Raw genomic sequence first — 24,131 nt, 5'->3', positions numbered from 1 at the left:
TTACTTAACATGTAAGAAATACTACAGAAATTAAAAATAAAGTCATCACTGTATGAATTATGAATACATTGATTCTTATTAAAGTTGCAAAAGTTATTCAGTCAAGAGCAGTGATTTTCACTTTGTCTTTTGTTGTTTGATAACATTAATGACTCAGACGACATCAGGTATATTAGGTCTTATATTAGGACAGGTATATGCTGTCACTCTAAGACCTGAAGCGCTGATCTAATAATGTGTTCACATGATGGGCATTCTGGCATTAAGAGCAACAAGCCGTGAAAAAGAACTGAATTTGGGATTGTATGCTGTCTGAGAAAGGCGTTTTTCTGCATGCTTCGGTGTGAGTGACAACATGGATTATTTTTTCATGGCTTACTGCACTTAATACACTTTTTAAAAAATCGGTATTTTAGTTTCTTTATCACTTTTTTATTTAACACCTTATCGTGTTTCTTTATCACTCCAATGTATCAATAACTTAATATAGAACTGTGCAGCACGGATATATTTACATACCATAATATAAATAATACATATAAATGAAAATCATAATTTTGATGATTATGGCTTACAGTAGGTCTGTAAACGATTAATCGCATCCAAAATAAAAGTTTGTGTTTACATAATATATGTGTGTGTATTGTGTATAATTATTTTGTATATATAAATACACACACACATGCATGTATATATTTGAGAAATATTTGCATTTATATACTGCATATATATTTTTATATATATATAAACTTTATTACAGGCTCTAGGCCCAACAGAGGACATACACTATTCAAAAAATAAATAAATAAATACATAAACATATACAATACATATTTATATTATTTAATTTAATACATATTTATATTTAATTTATATTATATATAAATCAAAGTATTTTATATATATAAATAACACGTGTGTGTGTATTTATATATACAAAATAATTATACACGATACACACACATATATTATATTATGTACACAAACTTTTATTTTGGATTCGATTAATCGTTTCACAGCCCTAGCTTACAGCTTATGAAAACCTTTGCACAATATTCTAATTTTGAATTTGGGGTTTTCATAAACTGTAAGCCATAATCATCAAAATCATAACAAATAAATAAAGGCTTGAAATATCTCACATTGCATGTAATGAGTCTATATAATATATTAGTTTCACCTTTTAAGTTGAATTACTGAAATAAATGAACTTTTGCACCTGTATATCTTCGCTCGCCACAATATATTTTGTTATACCACCAGGCCCTATATGCGACAAACCTTTTTGTTTTTTTTGTGAGGTTTAAGAACCGGTGAGTCTAAATCACCTCACCTTCTCAGACAGGTACTGGTCGTAGACGCCCACCGCTGCGGCTCTCAGAAGCCCTTTGGTTGTCTGGCTGCTCTGCTTCTTTCCATCTCTCTGGCTGCTCTGTAGGACCTCCAGCTGCTGCTGCGCCGTGACCCGGTAACCCTCCACCGTCAGCCAGAAGAACAGAACTGCCTGACCACCCATGTGCTGCATGTAGTCTACAGAGAGAAAGATCGAAAGCAATAAGGGACGAGCTGATGATGTATTTCAAACGAGAGGACAGTTTGTGTGCATCCGTCTCGACTCACCCATGAAGAACTGCAGTGCGATGTTATGCACTAGGATATGTTCCAGAGGAATCACACACAACTTCCCAAAATTAGCTGCGAGTTTCAAAGCGTCAACTTCCTGTTTGGCAAAAACAACCAAAGCATGTTAAGTCATTCTGAGGGTGAAATGTTAATTGCTAGACAACTGATATATTTTTTTTTAATACTTAAGATGATTTTAAAAGTACAATTTTACATAATACATTTTTGAAAGTCAAAGTAACATCCAATTACAGTAATTATTAATTATTTGATTTGTCTGTATAATTTTTTGTATAAATGTTCTTAATTATATAAACAAATGAAACTCCTACAAAACATAAATGCATTAACAGTGCAGACTGAAAATGCATTAGGAGCAATTGTTTAATGTTTAAAGAAATCTGATAAATATTCCTAGCAAATATTATTGGTTTTAATGAATTAATTATATATTTTTTTAATTAATTATAAACAGAAAGTGTAAATGACACAGGGGGATTTGGTTACCTTTCCTGATTGTAGCCTTTGTATCCGTGTTTCACAGACTTTCTTCACAAAAAGCAAACTATTGATTTGATTCTTTATTATGTTGATATCTGTGAGTACAGAGAGAGAGAGAGAGAGAGAGAGAGAGAGAGAGAGAGAGAGAGAGAGAGAGAGAGAGAGAGAGAGAGAGAGAGAGAGAGAAAGAAAGAAAGAAAGAAAGAAAGAAAGAAAGAAAGAAAGAAAGAAAGAAAGAAAGAAAGAAAGAAAGAAAGAAAGAAAGAAAGAAAGAAAGAAAAGAGTAAACAATGTTTGTTATTATGAAGCCTTGAACTTGCTCTCATATTTTCCAAAATAAACCCCAGAATGAATTGTTTACTTTCCAAATAAATGAAAAAGCATGTGTGTGTAAACATAAGTGTGTAGCGAGTGTGTGTCTACCGTCTGCGCCCGTGTCCAGAGATCGGAGATGCTGAAGCTCCTCCAGGACTCGGTCTTTGACGGACTCCAGCTCAGGCGGTTTGTCCGTCAGCTTTAAGATGTTCATGAAGGCCTCATAGTTGCAGCTTGGGTCACGAATCTAAACACACAAATGTTTTAAAGGGAAAGCATAAACATTTACAGCACACTTCTCAGCTATAAGAACAGAGCAGGTCTCACCATCCAGATGACGAACTGATTGATGTAATCCGGGTCACTGAGCTGGTTAATTAAGGGCAGCAGAACTCCTCTGGCCAAAACTTCCTGCAGGACATCACACAATCAATCAATTAATCATCAGCAACAAGTTTGTCCAGTTGCAAAACACTAATCGTGTAGTCTCAGCAGCGAGACCTGTCAGGAACACATAAGCCACTTCATGATCTCAAAACACAATCCTGCTCTCCGTAAATCCCAGATCTGGTGTCTTAAAGGATTAAATACTACTTCAGCTCTATCAACAGCACCTGTGATATACTGTCAATAACCACGGGTTATTGAAGCTGCACTTTAATGGAATATAAAATTACAGCAGATTAAAATATGATGAGTTTATTTTGTTTATAACCTTTAATTTTTATACTTTGAGTTATTTAAATGTTAAAGTTGTAGTAATTTTGTTATTTTTATTCGTTTTTTTATATTTCTATTTAGCTTTACTTTCTTATTTCGGCGAAAGTATTAATTTTAGTATTTCAACTAATTTATTTCAGTTAGTTTCCAAAGCAACATTTCTTAATTTTTTTTTAAATGATGTTACCTAATATTTATATTCTACTTTATTTGAAATAATAAAAAACTATTTTAAATAGGTTTAATAGGAAGACAGAAAAGGTTACGGGGTTTAAAAAAATCAGAAAATGCTTGCATAAAATGTATGTTTTATGGTTTCCTCCATGTAAACGCTGCTTTACAGCTTTCCTCACGTTCGTTTCTTTAGCCGGCCATGACTAGTTGAACGATACAATATTATTTAGATGCATTTGGGACTGATTTAGCATGTGTGTGTTTATGTCTCACCCTGAGGAAGTATCTCATATTCTTGTTGTGGAAATCTCCAGAAGGAAGTAACAGGTACAGCAGCACTTCACAGAGATCCCGTAAGTAACCTGCACCAAAAACACACCACAGTCAAATCTACAGCACAAAGACAACAAGCAGAACAGTCTGATCCTCACCCAATTGCAATTGTTTTTTACTCAAATTCAAGGCTTTTAAGACCTTTTTCAAGATTAGCACAAATAAAATAAATATGTCAATTCAAAACAAACCAATACAATAATATCAAATTAAATCATGCATCTTAGAGTCTTTTTTTATTATTAAACAGGCTGTCGAACACATTCAACAAGGACTTAGCACTGCTTATCAGCACAACAGGGTAACTACAATCAGAAAACAGCCAAGATTAGTTTTATTCAATATTTACTGAAAAAGGTTTATGTTAGCAACATATTCATATATACGAATTACAGAATACTGTGCCGATACTAGTAATAACTATTACTAGTGTTAAATTATGTTCTTAGTCTTTCCTTCCAGTGACGGAGAGAGAAGCTACAAGAGTTTACACTGAATTCGATGCCAGATACTATTAATAACCATAAAATGTTTTTTTAGCATAAAGTCAAGTCATCTTCATTCATATAGCGCTTTTAACAATGTAGATTGTTTCAAAGCAACTTTACAGTAATAAACTGATAATTTAAGATAACAGAGATTATTTTGGCTTTATAGCGGTTCTTGAATAATGTTATTTTCCAGCTAAAGTTAGTTTTGATTGATTCACTTCCGTCGCAAGGATCATTAGTTATTAAATTAGAGGCCGCTAAGACGACACCGTTCTCTCTACACAGACTTTAAACACGAACCCATGAGAAACGCTGATGTAATGGCGCTCACGTACGCATTAAAGGAGAACTCCGGTCAATTTTAACATTGAGCTCAATTTTTAGTAAATTTGGAGTGCTGTCAATACAGAGAACAACGACAAAAATCGGTGTTGCCTACACAGTGTTATCCTATTTTTAAAATTTGCACCCTATTGACTTCAATGGGGCAAGTTTTAAACCTGCTTTTATCCTCTTAACATCCTTGATGTGTCATTACAAGTGCCCAGCCATGTTGAGTGATTCCTTCAGAGTGAACACGAGTGAATCTGACTTCAGTAGATGTGAAAGATATTAATAAAAATGATGTTAATTCAACAAGCGCAAATACCTGTATTTAGTTCCTGTTTTCGGTCGAAGTCCAAAGTAGTCGATTGTCGAGTTCACGCGCGTGATCATAGTAACTAAACCTATGCGCGTCAACTCGACAATCGACTACTTTGGACTTCGACCGAAAACAGGAACTAAATACAGGTATGTGCGCTGGCTGATCTAACATCATTTTTATTAATATCTTTCACATCTACTGAAGTCAGATTCACTCGTGTTCACTCTGAAGGAATCACTCAACATGGCTGGGCACTTGTAATGACACATCAAGGATGTTAAGAGGATAAAAGCAGGTTTAAAACTTGCCCCATTGAAGTCAATAGGGTGCAAATTTTAAAAATAGGATAACACGGTGTAGGCAACACCGATTTTTGTCGTTGTTCTCTGTATTGACAGCACTCCAAATTTACTAAAAATTGAGCTCAATGTTAAAATTGACCGGAGTTCTCCTTTAAGAATTAATTCTATAGTTATGCACATTTGAATATATGTGCGCAGGTTTGTAATCCCCTACAAACCAAGCCTTTAACTAAGTTTAAGCCTATACATTTTGATACAGAATTTTATCACTTCGATGTAGATACGCGAAACCAAAATTAATGTGGAAGATAATGTGGAACTTTTAATTATAAACAAGCCTGAAATACTCCTTTGAAATGTCTGTTGAAATGAATATTTCAGTAATTCAACTTAAAAGGTGAAACTAATATATTATATAGAGTCATTACATGCAAAGTGAGATATTTCAAGCCTTTATTTGTTATAATTTTGATGATTATGGCTTACAGCTTATGAAAACCTCAAATTCAAAATTAGAATATTGTGAAATGGTTTCATAAGCTGTAAGCCATAATCATCAAAATTATAACAAATAAAGGCTTGAAATATCTCACTTTGCATGTAATGAGTCTATATAATATATTAGTTTCACCTTTTAGGTTGAATTACTGAAATAAATGAACTTTTGCACTATTTTCTCATTTTTCGAGTTTCACCTGTATAAACACCATAAAGTAAACATTGTCTCAATTCATCAACAGTAGATCAATAAGCGATGACTTGGCATATATTTGCAGTATTCATTGATTGCGAATTGCTCTTCTGTAAAATGGTGGTGTTTTTATGCATTTGTGAAATTTCAACAGCTGCAGTTTCGAATAACTTTTAATGTTTGAAAAAAATCGGCATGAACATTCATCACAACATCTTTTGTGTTTCACAGAATAAAGAAATTCATTTGATTTTGAAAAGACACAAGGGTGAGCAAATCATTTGTTATAAATATAAAGGTGGATTGCAGATGAGATCACATGTGACATCTTTATTCGCAAGGCACATACATACACACAACAGTGTTCTTGCCTTCTCCGATTGTCTGTCAGTCACTAAAGCATTTCACTGTATTAATGACTGGGTGTGTGTTTGTATTTTTAGCTAATCAAGTCTTTCAGCTTGTCTGGCCTAGAGATCTGCCCTAGAGAAGCATGTACAAGCAATTCATGACTATTGTTGACATCAAATATGCCTTGAATCACTGGCCTGGAGTCTTTGATCTGTCTATAGACACAAATCTGTGTTTGTCTTACCTTCTTCATCCTTGCGTGACATGCACACCATATCTCTACAAATATTCCTCTCCATTTCCACCTCCGCCTCAAAAAACGAGTCCAGCAGCTCCTCTGGATCGTCACCTGGCGCACACACACACAAATAACGTCATGCTCATATGAGTCATTAAAACCAAGTTACAATTAAAGCACTTTACTCAGTAATTGGGCGTTAGGAAATCAACTATTGATTACAGGCTACAACAACTTTAGTCCTAATGTTGAGATGATTAAACATTAACTAATGGGACCTTTTTATAAAGTGTAGTCTTTTCTTGGTTTAATCTGTCCATTAATAAATATTTTGTCTAGGTTTTGCAGACAATGTGAATTGAGGGGAAAGAATGATAATTACGTTGTTTAGGATCTTCTCTCTCATTCAGCCTCTCTTGAGCTTTCCTGAAAACGCGCAGATGAGTTGCAAAATCATCCACCAGTCTGGTGGTGAAATACGGCTGCCAGTCCACCTCTTTAGACCTGAGGAACGGAAAGATTGAGAATCAATGAATCATGGGAGTTACAGTCTCCATTTCAACATCGTGTTTACCAAGGAACATGTGTGAGAACATCTGAATGCAGTGTTTGGTTTGTGGTTAGGTGTTGCTGAAAAACCACAGTATCGTTCACAACCCTCTGCAACAGTGATTTTAAAGCAGGCGTGAGGGCCGGACGGGTGTCTCACCGGGTGGAGAACTGGACGAGGGCGTTCTGGACAGTCTGACGGATCTCCAAGAGGAACGTTTCATCATCACTCAGTGTGTAGTACCAATACTGGATATAGTCCCTCAAAGCAAACTGGATGACCTGAGGGATGACATGAGAAGAGGATCAGAACAGGACACTATTCACTTACATAATGTCAAAAAGATCATGAAAATGGGGTATCCACATTAGGGGTGAGCGATAGGGCCGTCACTTTTTATTCGATATTCGAATATGCATTCGAACATGACGTGAAATATCCGTAATCGAACTATAAATAAACTATCCGGTTTTTAAAGTGCCATGTGTAGAACTTTTTTTTTTACAGTCTATGATTAGACCATTTGGTTTATTTTATTGCTTGCATCTCATCCAGTAGCGGGCGCTCTAAACGTATTGTAGCGTAAGCCCATGACCAAATCAAGTGAATGATAGCCCCGGTATAGCACCGCTGTTTTGAAAATGGAAGATAACGCACAGAACGGCCAGCCTGAGCGGACAATTACGACACCAACTCATCTAAAAAGCAGTGTCTGGAAATATTTTGGGTTCTACACCGTAGAGGGTAAAGTAACCGTTATAAGGTTCTTCTCTCAACATTGACGCACAAATACCTGTGTGTGCCAGGCACGTCTGTGCGCTCCGAACAATGTGTTCTCCACCGCGGGGAACATCGGCAATAAAAAGAGAGCCAGATCAAGTTGCTAGATTGGTGTTTCTAGCGATCCTGCTGCGGTTTAAGTTGTCACGTTATTGTTTGTGCCGTGCTGTTCCGATTCAGTTTTTCCCCCCATGTAGCCTAATTTTGTGATTGGCTATGCATATGCACTTCATTTAGATTAAGTTGATAACCTGCTGTTTTAAACATTAACATTTTTTTTTCAGACAGGCTATGGCCTGAGTCCTGTTTATCACTGTCAGACTGTTAATAAATGTGTGATTGAATCTCCGTTACGGTGTTTTTTTTCTCCAAATTATTCAAATATATTCGAATACATTTCTTGATATGTGATATCCGTTCGAATTAGATTTTTCTCAAAAGTGACAGCCCTAGTGAGCAAGATGTAGTCTATGATAATATTGTAATTGTTGTTTTAACGATGTGGAAGCCGACATTATCAAATATGTCACTAACTTTGTAAAAGCCAAACAAAAAACATGCCTTGAGAGAGTGAACGCTTTCACTGCGTGGTACAACCTAGTAGACTGCAGGTAGAATGACACCAAAATTCAATAATACAATTTTTGTCTCTAATATTATATGATATAGTATAACAATATCACGCAAGCAAAAGTTCTGTTTTTCCCAATTGTAAAAATGTTTTAGATTTATACAACAATTTAAATAAAAGTTAACATTTTTTGCAACATTTTAGACACAATATTGTCTGTTGTCGCTTCATTTTGGCAACAAAAATGGCTCCAAGATCCATTTGTAAACAACTGTTAATGAATCAGCCATTTGAATGAATCGGTTGAGTGAATGATTCAATGACTCACTCATTAAGAAAGAGACTTGCCGCCACCTACTGGTGTTTTTAGTTTCATATTTAAAGTGCATTTATTCATTTAGCAGACTCTTTTATCCAAAGCGATACAACAAGCGATTCATTTTAATAGGCAATAAACATGAGAAGTACTAGCAATACAAAGTTTCAGACATCGTTCAGATAAAGTATTTGATGTAAAAAGATGACACATACATCTAATAAGGTTAGAAAAAAATTCACTTATAAAAGGTAAAAATGCCCCTGGAAATCAAATTAAGGTGGCACCACATAATGTACATGTCATGAGTACATACGCGTGTGAAAAACATCAGGCACAAGGAAATGTACTTTTCTTGATCATGTGTCCTGAATTCTTCTTGGCACAGACACAATAACCCATAGCTTCTACCACAAAGGGGTCCACACTGAACAGAACAGCTCGCGAACCTGCTGACACACTCTCATGACTGTTTAACTAACACAATTTCCTCACAACGTCAGATTAGTTTAAAATGAGCTACATCATGATTTTGGTCATGAAGAGCTCTTATACTATGGTTTTAGCCGGGTCATATCATGAAAACGGCACACTGCCCACAGGGAGGCTGTTCAAAACAGTAGGTAACATGTAGCCTTCGACTAAAACACCTTGGTTTAGCTCATTTCTGGGGCAGACTAATCCAAAAGGCACTGCAATGATTTAATTAGAAATTATTAAATGTATTGGAAATTGATGAATTAATAATAATAATGAATTATACAACTATTTAGTATATCCAACTTTACCTGGATACATACAGCACAGTCATGGTAAGTAATATGTACTACCGGTACATAGCAAATCAAAACTCTCTGTCTCTCTCTCTCTCTCTCATAAATTATTGTATTGTGAAGCAAGATTGGCTGATTAAATCAGCTACATATGACTATTAGGCTTTAAGATATTAAAATATCATACACATTAACAGCACGATTTTCTGAAAAGCTGCTTTGAAACGTGCATTATAAATATGTTTATCCAACACTAAAAATTATAGCTCCATCTAATTAAAATAAAACAATTTTATCCAATATTTTGAGTGTACTTTGAATTGGACTGAGCATTTTTATGCTTCTTGGAATAAATCATTCATTTAGAAATGAGCCTCTTGTATGCTTAGTGATATTTTTGGCTCACAGAGTTGCTGCCTATGTAGAGCGTTTTCCATCATGATACATGACAGTTATGATGTCTTGTGAGTGGTCTACGCTCATTAGGTGTTGGAACAGAGCCATTAACGTACAACCGCTCATGTTTTCAGTATTCTGCGACGTAAACAACCGTTTAAGTGACACTGGTGGTACGTCATTTACATATCTAAGGTGGAGTAGTAAAACAACCTGTTTTCTAAATGACAAAGAAAGAGTGGAAAATGTTTATGCAACATCAATAGGAACCTATTCGACTAACAATAGAAGTGGCCTTTAGGGAAGCAAAAAAAAATAAGCTAAAGTGTAGAAAATGGTTCCATCAAAAAAGTGCCACTTGCAGAATATATGCATTGTAAGCAGACTCAAACCTGATTCAGTAAAGCATGTGAGAGCACTGGCTGAAAACAAGTGTCATGTGCTCATCAGTTGTATGAAAACACCAGTTCAGCCTAAACCCTCAAACTAGCTGATCCAGCGTCTTGCTCATGTCACATGCAGAACAAACGACTCGACAGTCTGAGAAAGCCTCCTCAGTAGAGAAACCACAGGTTCCTCACACACACACACACACACACACACACACACACACACACACACACACACACACACACACACACACACACACACACACACACACACACACACACACACACACACACACACACACACACACACACACACACACACACACACACACACACACACACACACACACACACACACACACACACACTCTGTCTGTTGGGTTTGGTTGACAGTACCTGCTGCAGCGGCTCATCTATGATATTGGCTCCTGTCAGACGACGGTCTATCTTGATGGGTTTGGACTCTGATTTCATCTCCTCCGAAACCTGAGGAACAAACACAAAGACTTAAAACTCAGGAGGGGAACAAGCACAATTTAATTTGATTTAAAACTATCATATACACGTAAACTCAAAGCTCTTCACTACAAACAACCAAAATAAATATGTTATTACAATTATTAAAACTTAATTTAAGGAATATCACGCATTTTTCTTCCATTCTCTAATATTACCAGTAAACCTCTGTTTAAAGTGCAGCACTTTGTTTGGAAAAAAATAAAAGTAATTGTTGAATTTTCATTTGATTACATTTTTAAATATTAATTAAATTTTTAAGGTTTTATGCCTTAATTTGATTACCAATGTTTTTGATTAATAAATTTGTACTCAATTATAAATCCACCTCCCAATTTTTTTAAAAAAGAAAACCGAACTACTAAAAAAAATTAACATTTCATAGGGCCCTATTATATAATTTCCTATTACATGGAAAAAATTATTAAATTGTTAAGGTTTTATGAAAAAAGCTGCATGACATCCTTTATTGCATTACAAATGCGTTTTTGTGCTGTGGAAAACAATGAATTAAAATGCAATCAGAAGCGTTTGCACACCTTCAGTATGGCCGTCTGTGTAGATGGCAGGTAGGAGTGTTCGCACCTCTCCAGGTGTTTCTCTGAGTGTGTCTTTCCAAATAAAAGCAGCACTACAAAACCCCTGGAGAGAGAGATTCAGATTATTTTATTTAATGCCATGTCAGCATTCAAAGCTATTTCCATGGCAACAATTAAATGACAAAAATACAAATATCATATAAATATAATAAAACCAGAACAAACAACAAGTCATTATACAAGATTTTTTTAATGGAGAGAGAGAAGAGGAGTAGTCATGTCAGTAATCATGTTAGAGCATCAACAGGTGTAAAGGTGATGATACACAGGGAAACTTTTTGAGCAATATTGCTGGGCAATCTTGCTGAGCGATTGTTGCTTGGGCACTTTTCTATCTGGGTAATTTAGATCGGTCGTGGGCCCTTTGTCTCATCTGGTAGCCCGTTCACGGCAACATTGCTCAAAAAGTTGCCCTGTGTATCATCACCTTTACAGATGGTCTAATTTTGGATGCACTTACCCGCCAATGAAACAGAGGATGTAGAAGGCCAGATAAAAGATGGCAAAGGGTCCAAATGAGATGAGGAAGAGGACGACTCCCAGACCCCCCCATCCCCAGATGGACAGACTGGCCTGAAACACACACACACACACACAGTTAACAACATTAATTCTTATTTTTGGCTCACTGTGAGTGCTCATTTTGAAGGACGTTAATTGATCAGAATGAAAGCTGCATTTATACAGTATACTTGAAAATACAGAAGAAAAGACACGACTGCAGCAACTGAACAACTAAAATTGAACATAAATCAGCATCAGGGACTAAAATGTTTTTCCAAAAGCAGGTGAATTTAACTATTTTGCCCTATTTCATTAAATTAATGTTTTATCTCTAGTACATGCATTGTTTTGCTGCGAGCACCTGTCACAAAAACATCAAGACTCATTGGGTCTCATTCATGAAACACGAGCAGAACGAATTTTTGTGTAAATCGTGTGTAAAGTGGTTCTGGCGTAAATTTTCGGATTCATTAAAATGTTGGTATTTTCCAAATGTTAGTTGGTACGAAAGAAATCTACACCTGCTCCCAGCCACGCGTAAATAGTGTGTTTAACATCCGAACGTTTTGCTCATTAATAAGGCTGCATTTTAATTCACCTTAATCGGGTACATATTTACACAGCATTTTGAAAAAATATTATATATAGTAATTACATATGGTTTTTCTTTTTACTTTTATTATGAGAGCCATTGTCAGTTGGTAAGTCATGAAATGACCAAAAAGTACGAATAAATTACGTAACTGCGACGTCGTGTGTTAGCTGGGTGGCTCTCATAATAAAAGTAAAAAGAAAAACCATATGTAATTACTATATATAATATTTTTTCAAAATGCTGTGTATAGCATCTGCAAACGGTACACTTTAATCAAATAATTAATTGCTTTCAATAGGGCTGGGCTATATTTTTTCGAAGTGAACTAATTAGTTTTTTTTTTTGCAGTCAAGCTTCGTGTCAAACCATTTTCTTTTCACTTCTGGGACTGTTCGATTAACAGATGAAACTCCATTAACTGCATCTGTAATATCTGCCAAGCTTCCTTTTTTTAATACCTATAATACGCCACTAGGCTACGCTTGAAAATAAAATGTGGCATTTTGAATGAACTTCTGATTATAAAACTTCAATTTCTGCATCTGAGAAATTGTTCTTTTTCATTCGCTTTTGAGAAGACATGTTGAAATCCTTCGTTTGGTGTCATAATATGATGCACATATATAGTTGTCAGTCGGATTTAATGGGCGGGAATTATGGTAATTGAGAATGAGCGTGCACGCGCGTCCCATTTACGACTGATTGGAATTCATTAACACACACACGTTTCACTATCACATCTGACGTTTACGAAGTATTTGTGAATCAGGAGAAGAGTTTTCGGGAAGGTCTCTTTACGCGCAAATCACTCACATATTTACTCGTATATTTACGAATGTTTCATAAATGAGGCCCATTGTGTGTATTTGTAAAAAAAAAAAAAAAACGTTGCTGCTAATGTGAACATGCTTGAGATTTTCTTTAACATTCATATTCTCTGATGTGATTCACTCTTGCCAGATAAAATCAGCAGCGGTCAGATGATCATTCTTGCATTGCAATTAAAGTGGCAAAGTTACAGAACAACACGACAAAAATGCAATAAAGTTGCATTTTGCTCCTGATCATCATCATCATAACAAAGACCCAGTCAGAAGAGTTGAAGTCGCTGCTGGAGCTTTCGGCAGACGGGTAAAGGTTTTTAAGAGACTATACGAGAGATGAGACGGATGAATTGAGTGTGACAGAGAATGCGTCCAGTGGACAGGTTTCCTGTTTTTTCCAGGACAGGAAACTCAGTGACCCAATCTCTGGCCTTTCTCTTCCTTCTCCTGAGACGATCTCTCTCTCACACACACACACACACACCTCTGTGTGCCTCAGATCTGAAGGGTCGGACCTGGAGTATGTCCTGCTGACGCGTGTTAAATAAACATCACCCAAAAATATGATCAAATGTTCACGGACCCTTTTCACAGACCGTGATGACGCATTTCCACAGTTATTAAAGTCAGCATGAAACAGAAGTTGTGATAGTCTTCAGGGCTCGACATTAAGGCTTGTCCGCTTGTCCGGGACAAGTGGATTTTTTTTGTAGGACAAGTGGAAGTGAAAATGAGTTGTCCCACTGGACAAGTTAAATTTCAAACAAAATAAAATGCCATGTTACTTCACGTTATGTGCCACTCATTACGTCTATTTTACAGATTTAATTTTACAGATTTGTAACGAACACATTTTTTTCCCCACAATCCATCGAACCAGCGTCCAACTCAGAATGCTTTGATTGGCCAATCAGGAGTCGGTCCAAGTTGAAACATTTTTACCTGCCTCAAAGCGCCAGGAAAAGCTTCAAAAACAAGTCACCTTACAGTTACACCAACAGCACCATACGAATTAAAACGGGAACGAAAATTTGTCAGCAAATGGAAATTAATTGGACTGGGTTATTTATGAAGACGAAGTAATGGTCTGTGGCGTCTGTCGGGGCAACCCAACCCGGCTGACAAGTGAGTGACGTTAGCTAGCTAGCGCCGGCAGCCGTGTACTGTGAACAAGCATTAACAGCATTTGTATTGGTTAAATGCACATAGTTAAATATTAGGTAATGTTCAGATGTAAAGTAGCTACACGTTTTAAAGTATCCCTTGCTAAATCAGCCTCTGCCGAGTAGAAAGTGGCATTCATCAAAAATAAATGATAAAATTATAAATCTTTACCCGGACAAGTGACTTTTGTGCATGGACAAGTGAAACATAAATGTACTTGTCCAAAGGACAAGTGCCTCAAAAAGTTAATGTCAAGCCCTGAGTCTTTATTTCCCTATTGCGACGTATATCTGAGTGAAACGGCTTCTGGAGCAAGAATAAATGTAGAGCGGGGCTTGATTTGATTGGTTGTGGTTTGTGGATCTCATGTGAGTGACAGGTTGCCCCGCCCACATCATCAGAGAAGAGAAGAGCTGCGAGAGGGAGGAGAAGTTATTCTGATTCAAGATTACATGACACTTGAATTTAACAAAATGATAATGATTATGTGATAATCATATGATAATAAAATGATTAAATACTGCAATATTCCTTAAAAAAAATTTTTTTTTGATTTCTTGGTACATTTAACAACGTAAATCTAGATAGCCTAGCTAAAAAAATTATCACGCTATTATGTTTCATATCGTTCGGTATCGATAATTTCCTTTTTTTTCTTTTTTTTTTAAAGACAAGTAGAAAAGTTAGAATTTTTAAACCACTGTTTTTTAATTTTTTCATCTTTTTTTATTTATCTATTTATATACTTTGTTATATTACCCTGGCATTAAATTAACGAGAAATATAGTTAAAGCTGCTGAGTGAGAGTTTCCAATACAACTGACTAACGTAAATTTATCTCTCTATTTATATTATATTATATTATATTATATTTATTTATTTTCCGTTTTCTTTGGAAAGTCATACTATATAATCCTCTTGTCGTGGATATTTTCTTTTGCAATGGGAGGAAATGAGCATGAAAATATGATATTTGTTGTAGTTTTCATTCACCACTATAGAGGTTTACGACAACTTCTGAGAACCCCGGAAATGTTAATAATGGAGAAAATAATGAGAGCAAAAGAAAATAGGAAAATAAAGTGCAAGGAGGGTGCAAAAAAAGAAAAGAAATGGCAAACTAAAGAAAGACGGCAAAAGAGTAATCATCACATAAAAGAAGAAAGTCAATCAAATGGTCTTTTCCTGAGTGTGCGGTTTTTGTCCAGAACAAGCCGTAATGTTGAAAGTCTGACTACACAAGACCACCTAAAAGCACTGATATTTTAGTCATTATCATTAATGTTTTCCCCAGTTCACTGTTAATTTGAAGGGAAGATTATCAGTGAATAATTACTTCAATTTTGATAATTTGAAATCAAAAGATGGGTAAAAAAAAAAAAAACTGACAACTTCTGTTCCTGAGAACCCTGGAAATGTTCATAATGGAGAAATTATAATAATGAGAGCAAAAGAAAATAAGAAAATAAAGTCCAAAGAGTGTGCAAAAAAAATGGCAAAGGAAAAAATAGAAAGGCTGCAAAAGAAAGCAATCTAGATAAATATGATTTCAGATAAACCCCTAAACATAACATAAATGATTTATTCCAAGACCACAAACCCTAGTCCTGACCTCTGTAACCTGCGAATCCTCTGCCCACAGCAGATCATTCATGACTTGTGCTGACACCATGTGGATTTAGGCAAAAAGCATAACAACCACTGGATGCTGCCGTAGGCTTCCAGAGATCATCCTAAGCCACAGACACACAATGCACGTATGTGTTATTAAAGGGACAAACAGGCTTTCACATGTGTGGTGTGTCACAGTAGGACTGCTAAACAGGGTGTTTACAGCTTACACACACAACGCTACGGTGGATGCTATTAGAGCAATACAATTACATTTGAACGATACTGGTTTAGTTATTTCATATAATATATGACCTTAGACCACAAAACCAGTCACATGGGTCACAATTTTGAAATTGAGATTTATACATCATATGAAAGCTGAATAAATAAGCTTTGATGTGTGGTTTGTTATGATAGGACAATATTTGGTCGAGATACAACTATTGTAAATCTGGAATCTGAGGGTGCTAAAAAAAATCGAAACATTGAGAAAATCTCCTTTAAAGTTGTCCATTTATGTTCACGATTGTGCTGCATTCACTCACAGAAATACATGTTTTATATATTTACGGTAGGAAATGTACTAAATATCTTCCTGGAACATGATCTTAATATCCTAATGATTTTTGGCATAAAATAAAAAAACTATAATTTTGACCCATACAATGTATAATTGGCTATTGCCACAGATATACCCGTGCAACTCCAGACTGGTTTTGTGATCCAGGGTCACATAGATGATACACTTTCTGATTTTTACATTTTCTTGCTTGGTCTTTTTGTTGTTGATGATGATGATGATGATTGCAACATATAAGAGTATTGCACCCTCAAGTATCTGGATCTTTTGTCTCTAGACATGGCTTGGCTCCCTCCTTTAATAATGTGTGTCTGTGGGATTTTATCACTGGTTTTATTGTTGTTTTTATTGTCCAGTATGTAAAAGCATGCATCTGATTACTTAGTAAAGCAACAGCCTATCTCTCCTCAACAGACTCATGATTTGAGAAATCAATAATGTCTGTTTGTTTGTTTTAAAGCAGGGCTATGCAGTTTCAGGAATTTCTTCGCTCTTTAATGTATTCTCTCTGTTTGCTCGCAGGTTTCTCTATAGAGCGCCCCCTACAGCTCCGGAATAGATATTTGACAACACTGTCGAAAAACTCATTGGCGACTCGCAGATACCAGAGGCAAGTAGATCAACGACATCAAAGCAGACAGACTTTCTTTACAACGTCTTCATTCGGGTTCGAACAGCGTGAGGGAGCGCAACAATGACAGAATATTAGCAGATTTCTTTTTGCCGTAAAGCAATTCTTTACATCACGAGATTTGATATCACGCGATACTTCCTGACGCGGCGGCCGGCGGACCAAAGTTGCAAGTGTGTTTTTCCGCTCACAGGCGATAGCGGGGTGCGAGACGACCACCATTCAACCCGAAAAAAGTTATATAACCATTCCAATGCCTCCGAAGCTGTTCAGTTAAGGTAAAAAACCTGCATATTCACCTTTAAGGAATAAATCACCCAAAAATTAAACTTCTGTCATAATTTATTCACTCTCATTATGTAGTTCCAAAATGGATTCTTTCTTCCATGGAACAAATTAATTTATGTACTAGAATATTCTTGCCTAAAAATGACAAAAAAGCACCATTATAAATGTCAACAACTTCTGTGCTTGTAAGTCATTATCAATAATGTTCGCACCAGTTCACTGTTAATTTGAAGGGAAGATGATCAGCAAACTTAAATTCTGATCAGTTGCAATTAAAATATGGGCAAAAAGTCACACAGGAGATTTTGTGCTTATTTTGAAGGATGAAAGCTACAGCTATAGTGAGCAGCACATTATTCAAAGTTAAATCTTATGTGCTCTGTGGAATAAAATCAATAATACAGTAACAACATAAGGCTAAGTAAATACTAAACAATGACCAATTTTGTTTCTAAATGTTTCTACCTCAAAATGATAGTGCAATGAACATGTCTGCTTTGCATTTGGTCTCAATGTGTGCAAGTAAACGTCATCAAAACAGTGACACCAGACCATAAAACAGAGAACAGATATCAGGTATGAGGGAAAACAAGACCTCTGAATGCCACCTTACCAAAAACCAAAGACAAAGTTATCCACTACATCAATCAAACAACATGAAGGGGAGAAAAATCTGTTCTGAATCAACATTCACTGGTTTTTATCAAAGGCCAAAAAGTCTAACAATATATGGACCAGTTAAAGGGTTAGTTCACCCAAAAATGAAAATATTGTCATTAATGACTCACCCTCATGTCGTTCTAAGCCCGTAAGACCTCCGTTCATCTTCGGAACACAGTGTAAGATATTTTAGATTTAGTCCGAGAGATTTCTGTCCCTCCATTGAAGCTGTATATACAGTATAGTGTCCATGTCCATAAAGGTAATATAAACATCATCAAAGTAGTCCATGTGACATCAGTGGGTTAGTTAGAAGTTTTTGAAGCATCGAAAATACTTTTTGGTCCAAAAATAACACAAAATAAGACTTTATTCAGCATTGTATTCTCTCCTGGGTCTGTTGTCAATCCTTCACAGTGACGCTGCTGACGTAAGACGCTGATGACGTGTTATCTGGTGCGTTTACAGTCTGAGGGAGACGCACGCTATATTCAAGCTATTCTACATTGTTTGCGTGGATATCATTTTTTTAATGGTGCGTAAATGTGCATGTCGCGGATGAGACACTTTTACAGCGTGCGTTTCCCTCAGTCTATAAATGAAGCTCGGGCGCACCAGATAACACGTCATCAGCGTCTTACGCCATCAGCGTAACTGTGAAGGATTGACAACAGACCCGGGAGAGAATACAATGCGTAATAAAGTCTTATTTTGTGTTATTTTTGGACCAAAAAGTATTTTCGATGCTTCAAAAACTTCTAACTAACCCACTGATGTCACATGGACTACTGTGATGATGTTTTTATAACCTTTATGGACACGGACAGTATACTGTATATACAGCTTCAATGGAGGGACAGAAATCTCTCGGACTAAATCTAAAATATCTTAAACTGTGTTCCGAAGATGAACGAAGGTCTTACGGGCTTAGAACGACATGAGGGTGAGTCATTAATGACATTATTTTCATTTTTGGGTGAACTAACCCTTTAATATTAGCAGTCTACGCATTGTGTTTTTTAGATAAAGAGATTTGCACAAACTGTTTGGAAACCGTCCTTGACTGTGGGAAGTTTTCCATGTGCTCTAAAAAACACGTTTTGGCCCTTATCGCCACCAAACTAGAGAAGATAAAAGCAGATTATGACATACGGGGGACTAGAAAACCAAAGCTGCTCTCTGTCATCAAACACACAATAATCCAACAGCCGTTTTATGTTTTCACATCACAGAAAATCACATGAGGGCCGCATATATAATTTTAGCAGTGATATAATGATGTGCAAATCCGTGATAGTCACATCGCAGGGTGTGCGATGTCAAGTAACTGTAGTTGATCCATACGGACCAGTTATCTATGCTTGAAATTTGTTTATGATTTTCAATGCAGATTCACACTCCCCTACAAAATCACATCAATAATTACACAATTATTAATTCTTTCCAAATAGAGCAGCTATTCAAGTCCTCTGGTGAAACTGTTTATATCACAATAAATATTGCAATATAATTTTTTTTCCAATACCGTGCAGCCTAACATGAGGTGACAGTCTCTATCCAATAGGAAGACAGAAGCTCTGTGCATTTGAGGAGACACACGGGGACATTATTACAATCTAATAAATAAACAAACCAATTTAATTTAATCATATGGCATCAGGCATCATATGAGACAGAAAGGTGTAAAGCTGTAACCTTAATAGGACTCTGTCGTGTGAATGGGCCAGCAAAGACCTCAGCCAGGTTAAGATTATTATCCAGCGACGGTCATTCAATCATCTGCAGCAAACAAGCTCCACCTTCTTAAACAAACCGCAAAATTCACATTCACATTACGCTGCATGCTACGGCTAACGGCGTGATACACGGATGCTTCCAGAACATGATTCTCAGCTCAGATAGAGAGTGACTCGGCACTGAGAAGAGCTCACAAGAGACCCCAAAGGTTTCAAGAGTGATCTGGCACAAAACTCCTCAGACTTTGGCGTTTAATTCAGGCTAGTCACCGAGATCTATTTTAAGACGGGTGTAAATACCCCAGGCTCGAGTGCTGCTACCCAGAGACCAAAAGCTGTGTATAATCCAGATCTATGCCATCTGCACTTATATATAGGCCTATAGCTAAACGAGTTAAAGTTCTCTACAGAACAAATTACCACATTAAACGTATTGCCATGTAAACAAAATATTGTTCTTTAAAAAAGCTTATTTGAAACATGCTAGTCGTAGCAACTGTACTTGTCCGCTCGCTCTAACGTTAACCTAGATAAATGTGCGCTATTATTAGGCGCATATCCAAGTGTTTGATAGCAGTGGAAACAACTTAAAATACTTATGTTTGGTCATGCAGATAAGAGTTATACATCATTACTCTTATTTGTGTAAACTCACAATAACAACAAAACGTTGTCCCTTTGTAAAATAAAGAAAAAAACAGGATGCGCTTTCCGCCGTCTCAGTATCTGTGAACCGTTGAACTGCACCGATACTCAGCGTATACTTGCCATACTGACAGGCATGAGAAATATATCTATTAGAAAGCTTGAAATGTCTACTTTTAAACAAACCAATTCAAATAGAAAACAAACACTCTGATTATGTAATCCGTATGAAATAGAGTTGTCAAAAAGTACCGACTTCTTCGGTACTGAAATAAAAAAAATGTGTCGCTGTCGAGTGGAATCGGAAACGCCTCTGATTGCCTATTGTACTCTCGCGCTCATCGGAAATGTCTGTGATTGGCTACAGTGATCAACGCACGGGAGCGGTTTAAAAAACGGGAGCGGGAGTATTTGAAAGCACAAGCAGGAACGATCCGCTGATAGACGCCTGCTTTCAAACGCTCCCGTCTGTATCTGTGCAAGCGCTCGATGAAGAGTGTCATTGACGTATATTTAGTTTACAACATGTTTTTTAAACGTTGATCATTGTAGCCAATCACAGACATTTCCAATGAGCGCTCGTACACAATAGGCAATCAGAGGTGTTTACGATTCCACTCGACCTCACTCAAAGCGTCACAATTTTTTTATTTAAGTACCGACTGGTACCAAAGTCGGTACTTTTTGACAACTAGTATGAAAGGCACGTCCACTATAAAGCAGCGATGACGAGTCAGCATCGCCAACTTCATCTTTGCAGCCGACACTGACTCAGAAAAAACACTAGTTTATTAATAAATAATTAAAATGTCTCCTTGGCCTTGCTATTTTTTTTATTACTTTTGTCAGTGCTTTCCAGCAAGCTTATAGGCTATATGTATTACACCTATATATTAAAGGCCCATTATGGTTTAGTATTTCCCCCAGTAGCCTATATATTTAAGTAATTAATTATAAATGTAAGATATAGGTCGACTAATGGCTTAAATGAATGACTACCAGTCAACAGGAAATATCTTTAGTCAGGGAGAGCCCTAGAAATCAGCAGACATCATATTTTTGAAAAAAAATGGGGGGGGGGAAATGGGTGAAACAAAATCTTATGTCTAGTTACATATAACTACATAACTTCAAAGACAAACAGCTTCTTTCACTGCACAGGCTACGGTCACGGTGCTACTGTGAAATAATGATCAGTATTAGCACCCGTAACCAAGAGCTTCACAACGCTTTGATAAGGATCATCAGATAATAAGATTTACATCAGCATATATCTCACAGCTCTGATGGGCATAAACAGGGCACACGCAGCAGAGAGCATGCTGGGATAGCTTCAGTGCGCAGGTGAGCTGAGCTACCCGTGTCGTAACACGAGTCTGATAGGCAAGTGCTGGACATTTACAGTTTGGCATTCCTCTGTTGACACACATACTGTACAAGGCTACTTGTAATTTACTGAGGAAACAAAAGGAATGAAGAAACAAAACATGAAAAAAACCTCTATGCTATTTTATTTGTACTTACTGCAAACAAACGAAATGACCTGTAATATAACATCACATGCGTCACAGCAGGTTGACCTGAAACTCGCTGGTTCGACGCCACGGGCTAGTAAAACATTTGCAGGAGTGCATTAACTTCGAGGTCCAGCCCTAAAATGCAAAGACAGTGAGTGTGTTCAAGTCCTGATATGCGTGAGACACGTGAGGACGCTCTTACAGCGGGTCAGGTGACTCAAGAGGATTCACCTCATCCACCTGTCATCAGCTGACGAAACACAGACAGATTTCAACAATGCACTGAACTTTTGACAAATGCACCATTTCCATTGTGAAATGTGGCATGCGACAAATCGGCAAGCTCGTCTTCAAAACAAAACAGGCGTTTAATCTTTAAGTTATTTTCAAATTACTAAATAAATGTAATAACCCCAACACAGGGCAAGTAGCACACAACAAGACTCTTTCAGGCCTGTCATGATTAACTAAACTACAATATTTAAACAATCATTCACAGCTAAAACAAAAGCAACACACCAATTCACTAAATAATCCGGTTTCCAGGATTTTTACAAATGACTTTTCCTGTTGTTCTTGATCACAGATTTGATGCTAAAATTGCACATGAACCTGAAAACGATAAAAAACCAGACAGTCTGCTTATTGCAAATGTCCCAACATGAGTTTATAATTAGAGGGTGAAATGACACATCCAGAGAGTAAGTGTAATGAAACCAGACTGTTATCTTACCATCATCATAACCAACCATACCACAATGTTTGCATAGTCTAAACAAGTTTGTGTCACTTTAGAAATATGCTCAGAAACTGAAATAAAATCCACACACAAGACCAACTTGATCATCCGACACAAAGTCTGCATGGGTTTAACTGCCTCATAAAGACAAATTAGACGTTTACACTTTACAAGAACATATTCAGAGACTGAAATAACACATACAATCAGGCATGATTTAACCAACATTACAATCTGGCCTACATTTAGTCAAAACAAGTGTTTCTAATTTAGTATATTGTTTATTTGAGTAAACAATACACACATACTGATAGGTTAAAATAACATAAGACAAGTGCAAAACAAACAGAACCAGGCTTCTCATCATAAACAATGTATACAGCAAAAACAGGTTCAAGGTTTTACTTTGTATACAATGCGTTTTCAGTATCAACACATCAAGATCAGACACTGATATATGACACTAACAAACAAAACCAGTGTGTGTTATCAGGCATGTCATCATAATCAACCTTATGGCCTGAACTGCAGCCTTTACAAGGTTTTATTTCTCCCATACACGCAAAACTAGCATTTTATTTCAACATATGTTTGTAGTGTGAATACATAGCTAATCATACGCTCAAATGACACGTACACATATTTATGATGAGTTTAACACACATGCCACGACGTATCTCAACATCAACAAGCTGAGACACGCAGAAAACACACAAAAACCCTTCACCTACACCCATGGCCCCTATACACACAACTGTCTCTCTCTCTCTCTCTCTCTCACACACACACACATTACTCATGTAAACCATGTAACTGACACAGCTGATGTTAGCTGAGCTAGCTGAAGACTTACTGTCAGTGCTCAGAAACATATAATCCCATCGCATTACTGAGTGTAATCCTGCACACAAGACGCGTATGTGTGTGCTAATGTGTGTAACTGTGTGTGTACTTCAGTGTGTGTTTATTTACCTGCTCAGGTAACACACGGCTAAGCTAACGTTAACAGTAACAGCAGCTCAATACAGCAGGAAATACAATAAAATGACAAAACAGACTATCCAATTAGGGAAAATCATGGCTTACCTCTGCAAACATTATTTAAAATGTAAAAACGGTTGTTTGGTCTATCCCCGCCACATTATTAGCGTATTTCTTTCTTCTCGCGTTCATAAACTGAGGCGCTTCAGGACTGCGCGCGCCCACCCTGCAGCCGCCATGAGCGCGAGCTCGACAAGCAACGCAAACTAGAGCAAACACTCCGGAGAGCTTCTGGGGAAAGGTCATGTGATGAGAAAAGCGGGCGCTGATTGGTTGGCAGAATTCAATCACCCGGAAGATTGCCTACGAAGCTACGAT

General features: G+C 36.8%; 1 protein-coding gene across 4 annotated transcripts in view; it reads right to left on the bottom strand.

The window, feature by feature from the left end:
* The window catches only part of snx13 (sorting nexin 13), a 33,838-nt gene extending 9,803 nt beyond the window's left edge, over window positions 1–24,035 (bottom strand). For all 4 annotated transcript variants that reach the window (XM_079591125.1, XM_079591123.1, XM_079591122.1 and 1 more), the window contains exons 1-13: window positions 23,859–24,035; window positions 11,736–11,848; window positions 11,216–11,318; window positions 10,557–10,646; window positions 7,095–7,216; window positions 6,768–6,889; window positions 6,392–6,496; window positions 3,607–3,695; window positions 2,767–2,850; window positions 2,548–2,686; window positions 2,131–2,219; window positions 1,621–1,720; window positions 1,334–1,530 (exon numbers count right to left, since the gene is read on the bottom strand). In XM_079591125.1, coding sequence (XP_079447251.1) covers window positions 1,334–1,530; window positions 1,621–1,720; window positions 2,131–2,219; window positions 2,548–2,686; window positions 2,767–2,850; window positions 3,607–3,695; window positions 6,392–6,496; window positions 6,768–6,889; window positions 7,095–7,216; window positions 10,557–10,646; window positions 11,216–11,318; window positions 11,736–11,848; window positions 23,859–23,870 — 1,365 coding nt within the window. In that variant the 5' untranslated portion in view covers window positions 23,871–24,035. The remainder of the gene's footprint in view (window positions 1–1,333; window positions 1,531–1,620; window positions 1,721–2,130; window positions 2,220–2,547; window positions 2,687–2,766; window positions 2,851–3,606; window positions 3,696–6,391; window positions 6,497–6,767; window positions 6,890–7,094; window positions 7,217–10,556; window positions 10,647–11,215; window positions 11,319–11,735; window positions 11,849–23,858) is intronic.
* Window positions 24,036–24,131: the final 96 nt, after the last annotated feature.

The sequence above is a fragment of the Phoxinus phoxinus genome (assembly GCF_949152265.1).
Source record: "Phoxinus phoxinus genome assembly, chromosome: 19".
Lineage (NCBI taxonomy): Eukaryota > Metazoa > Chordata > Actinopteri > Cypriniformes > Leuciscidae > Phoxinus > Phoxinus phoxinus.
This window is presented reverse-complemented; position numbering and strand designations above follow the sequence as displayed.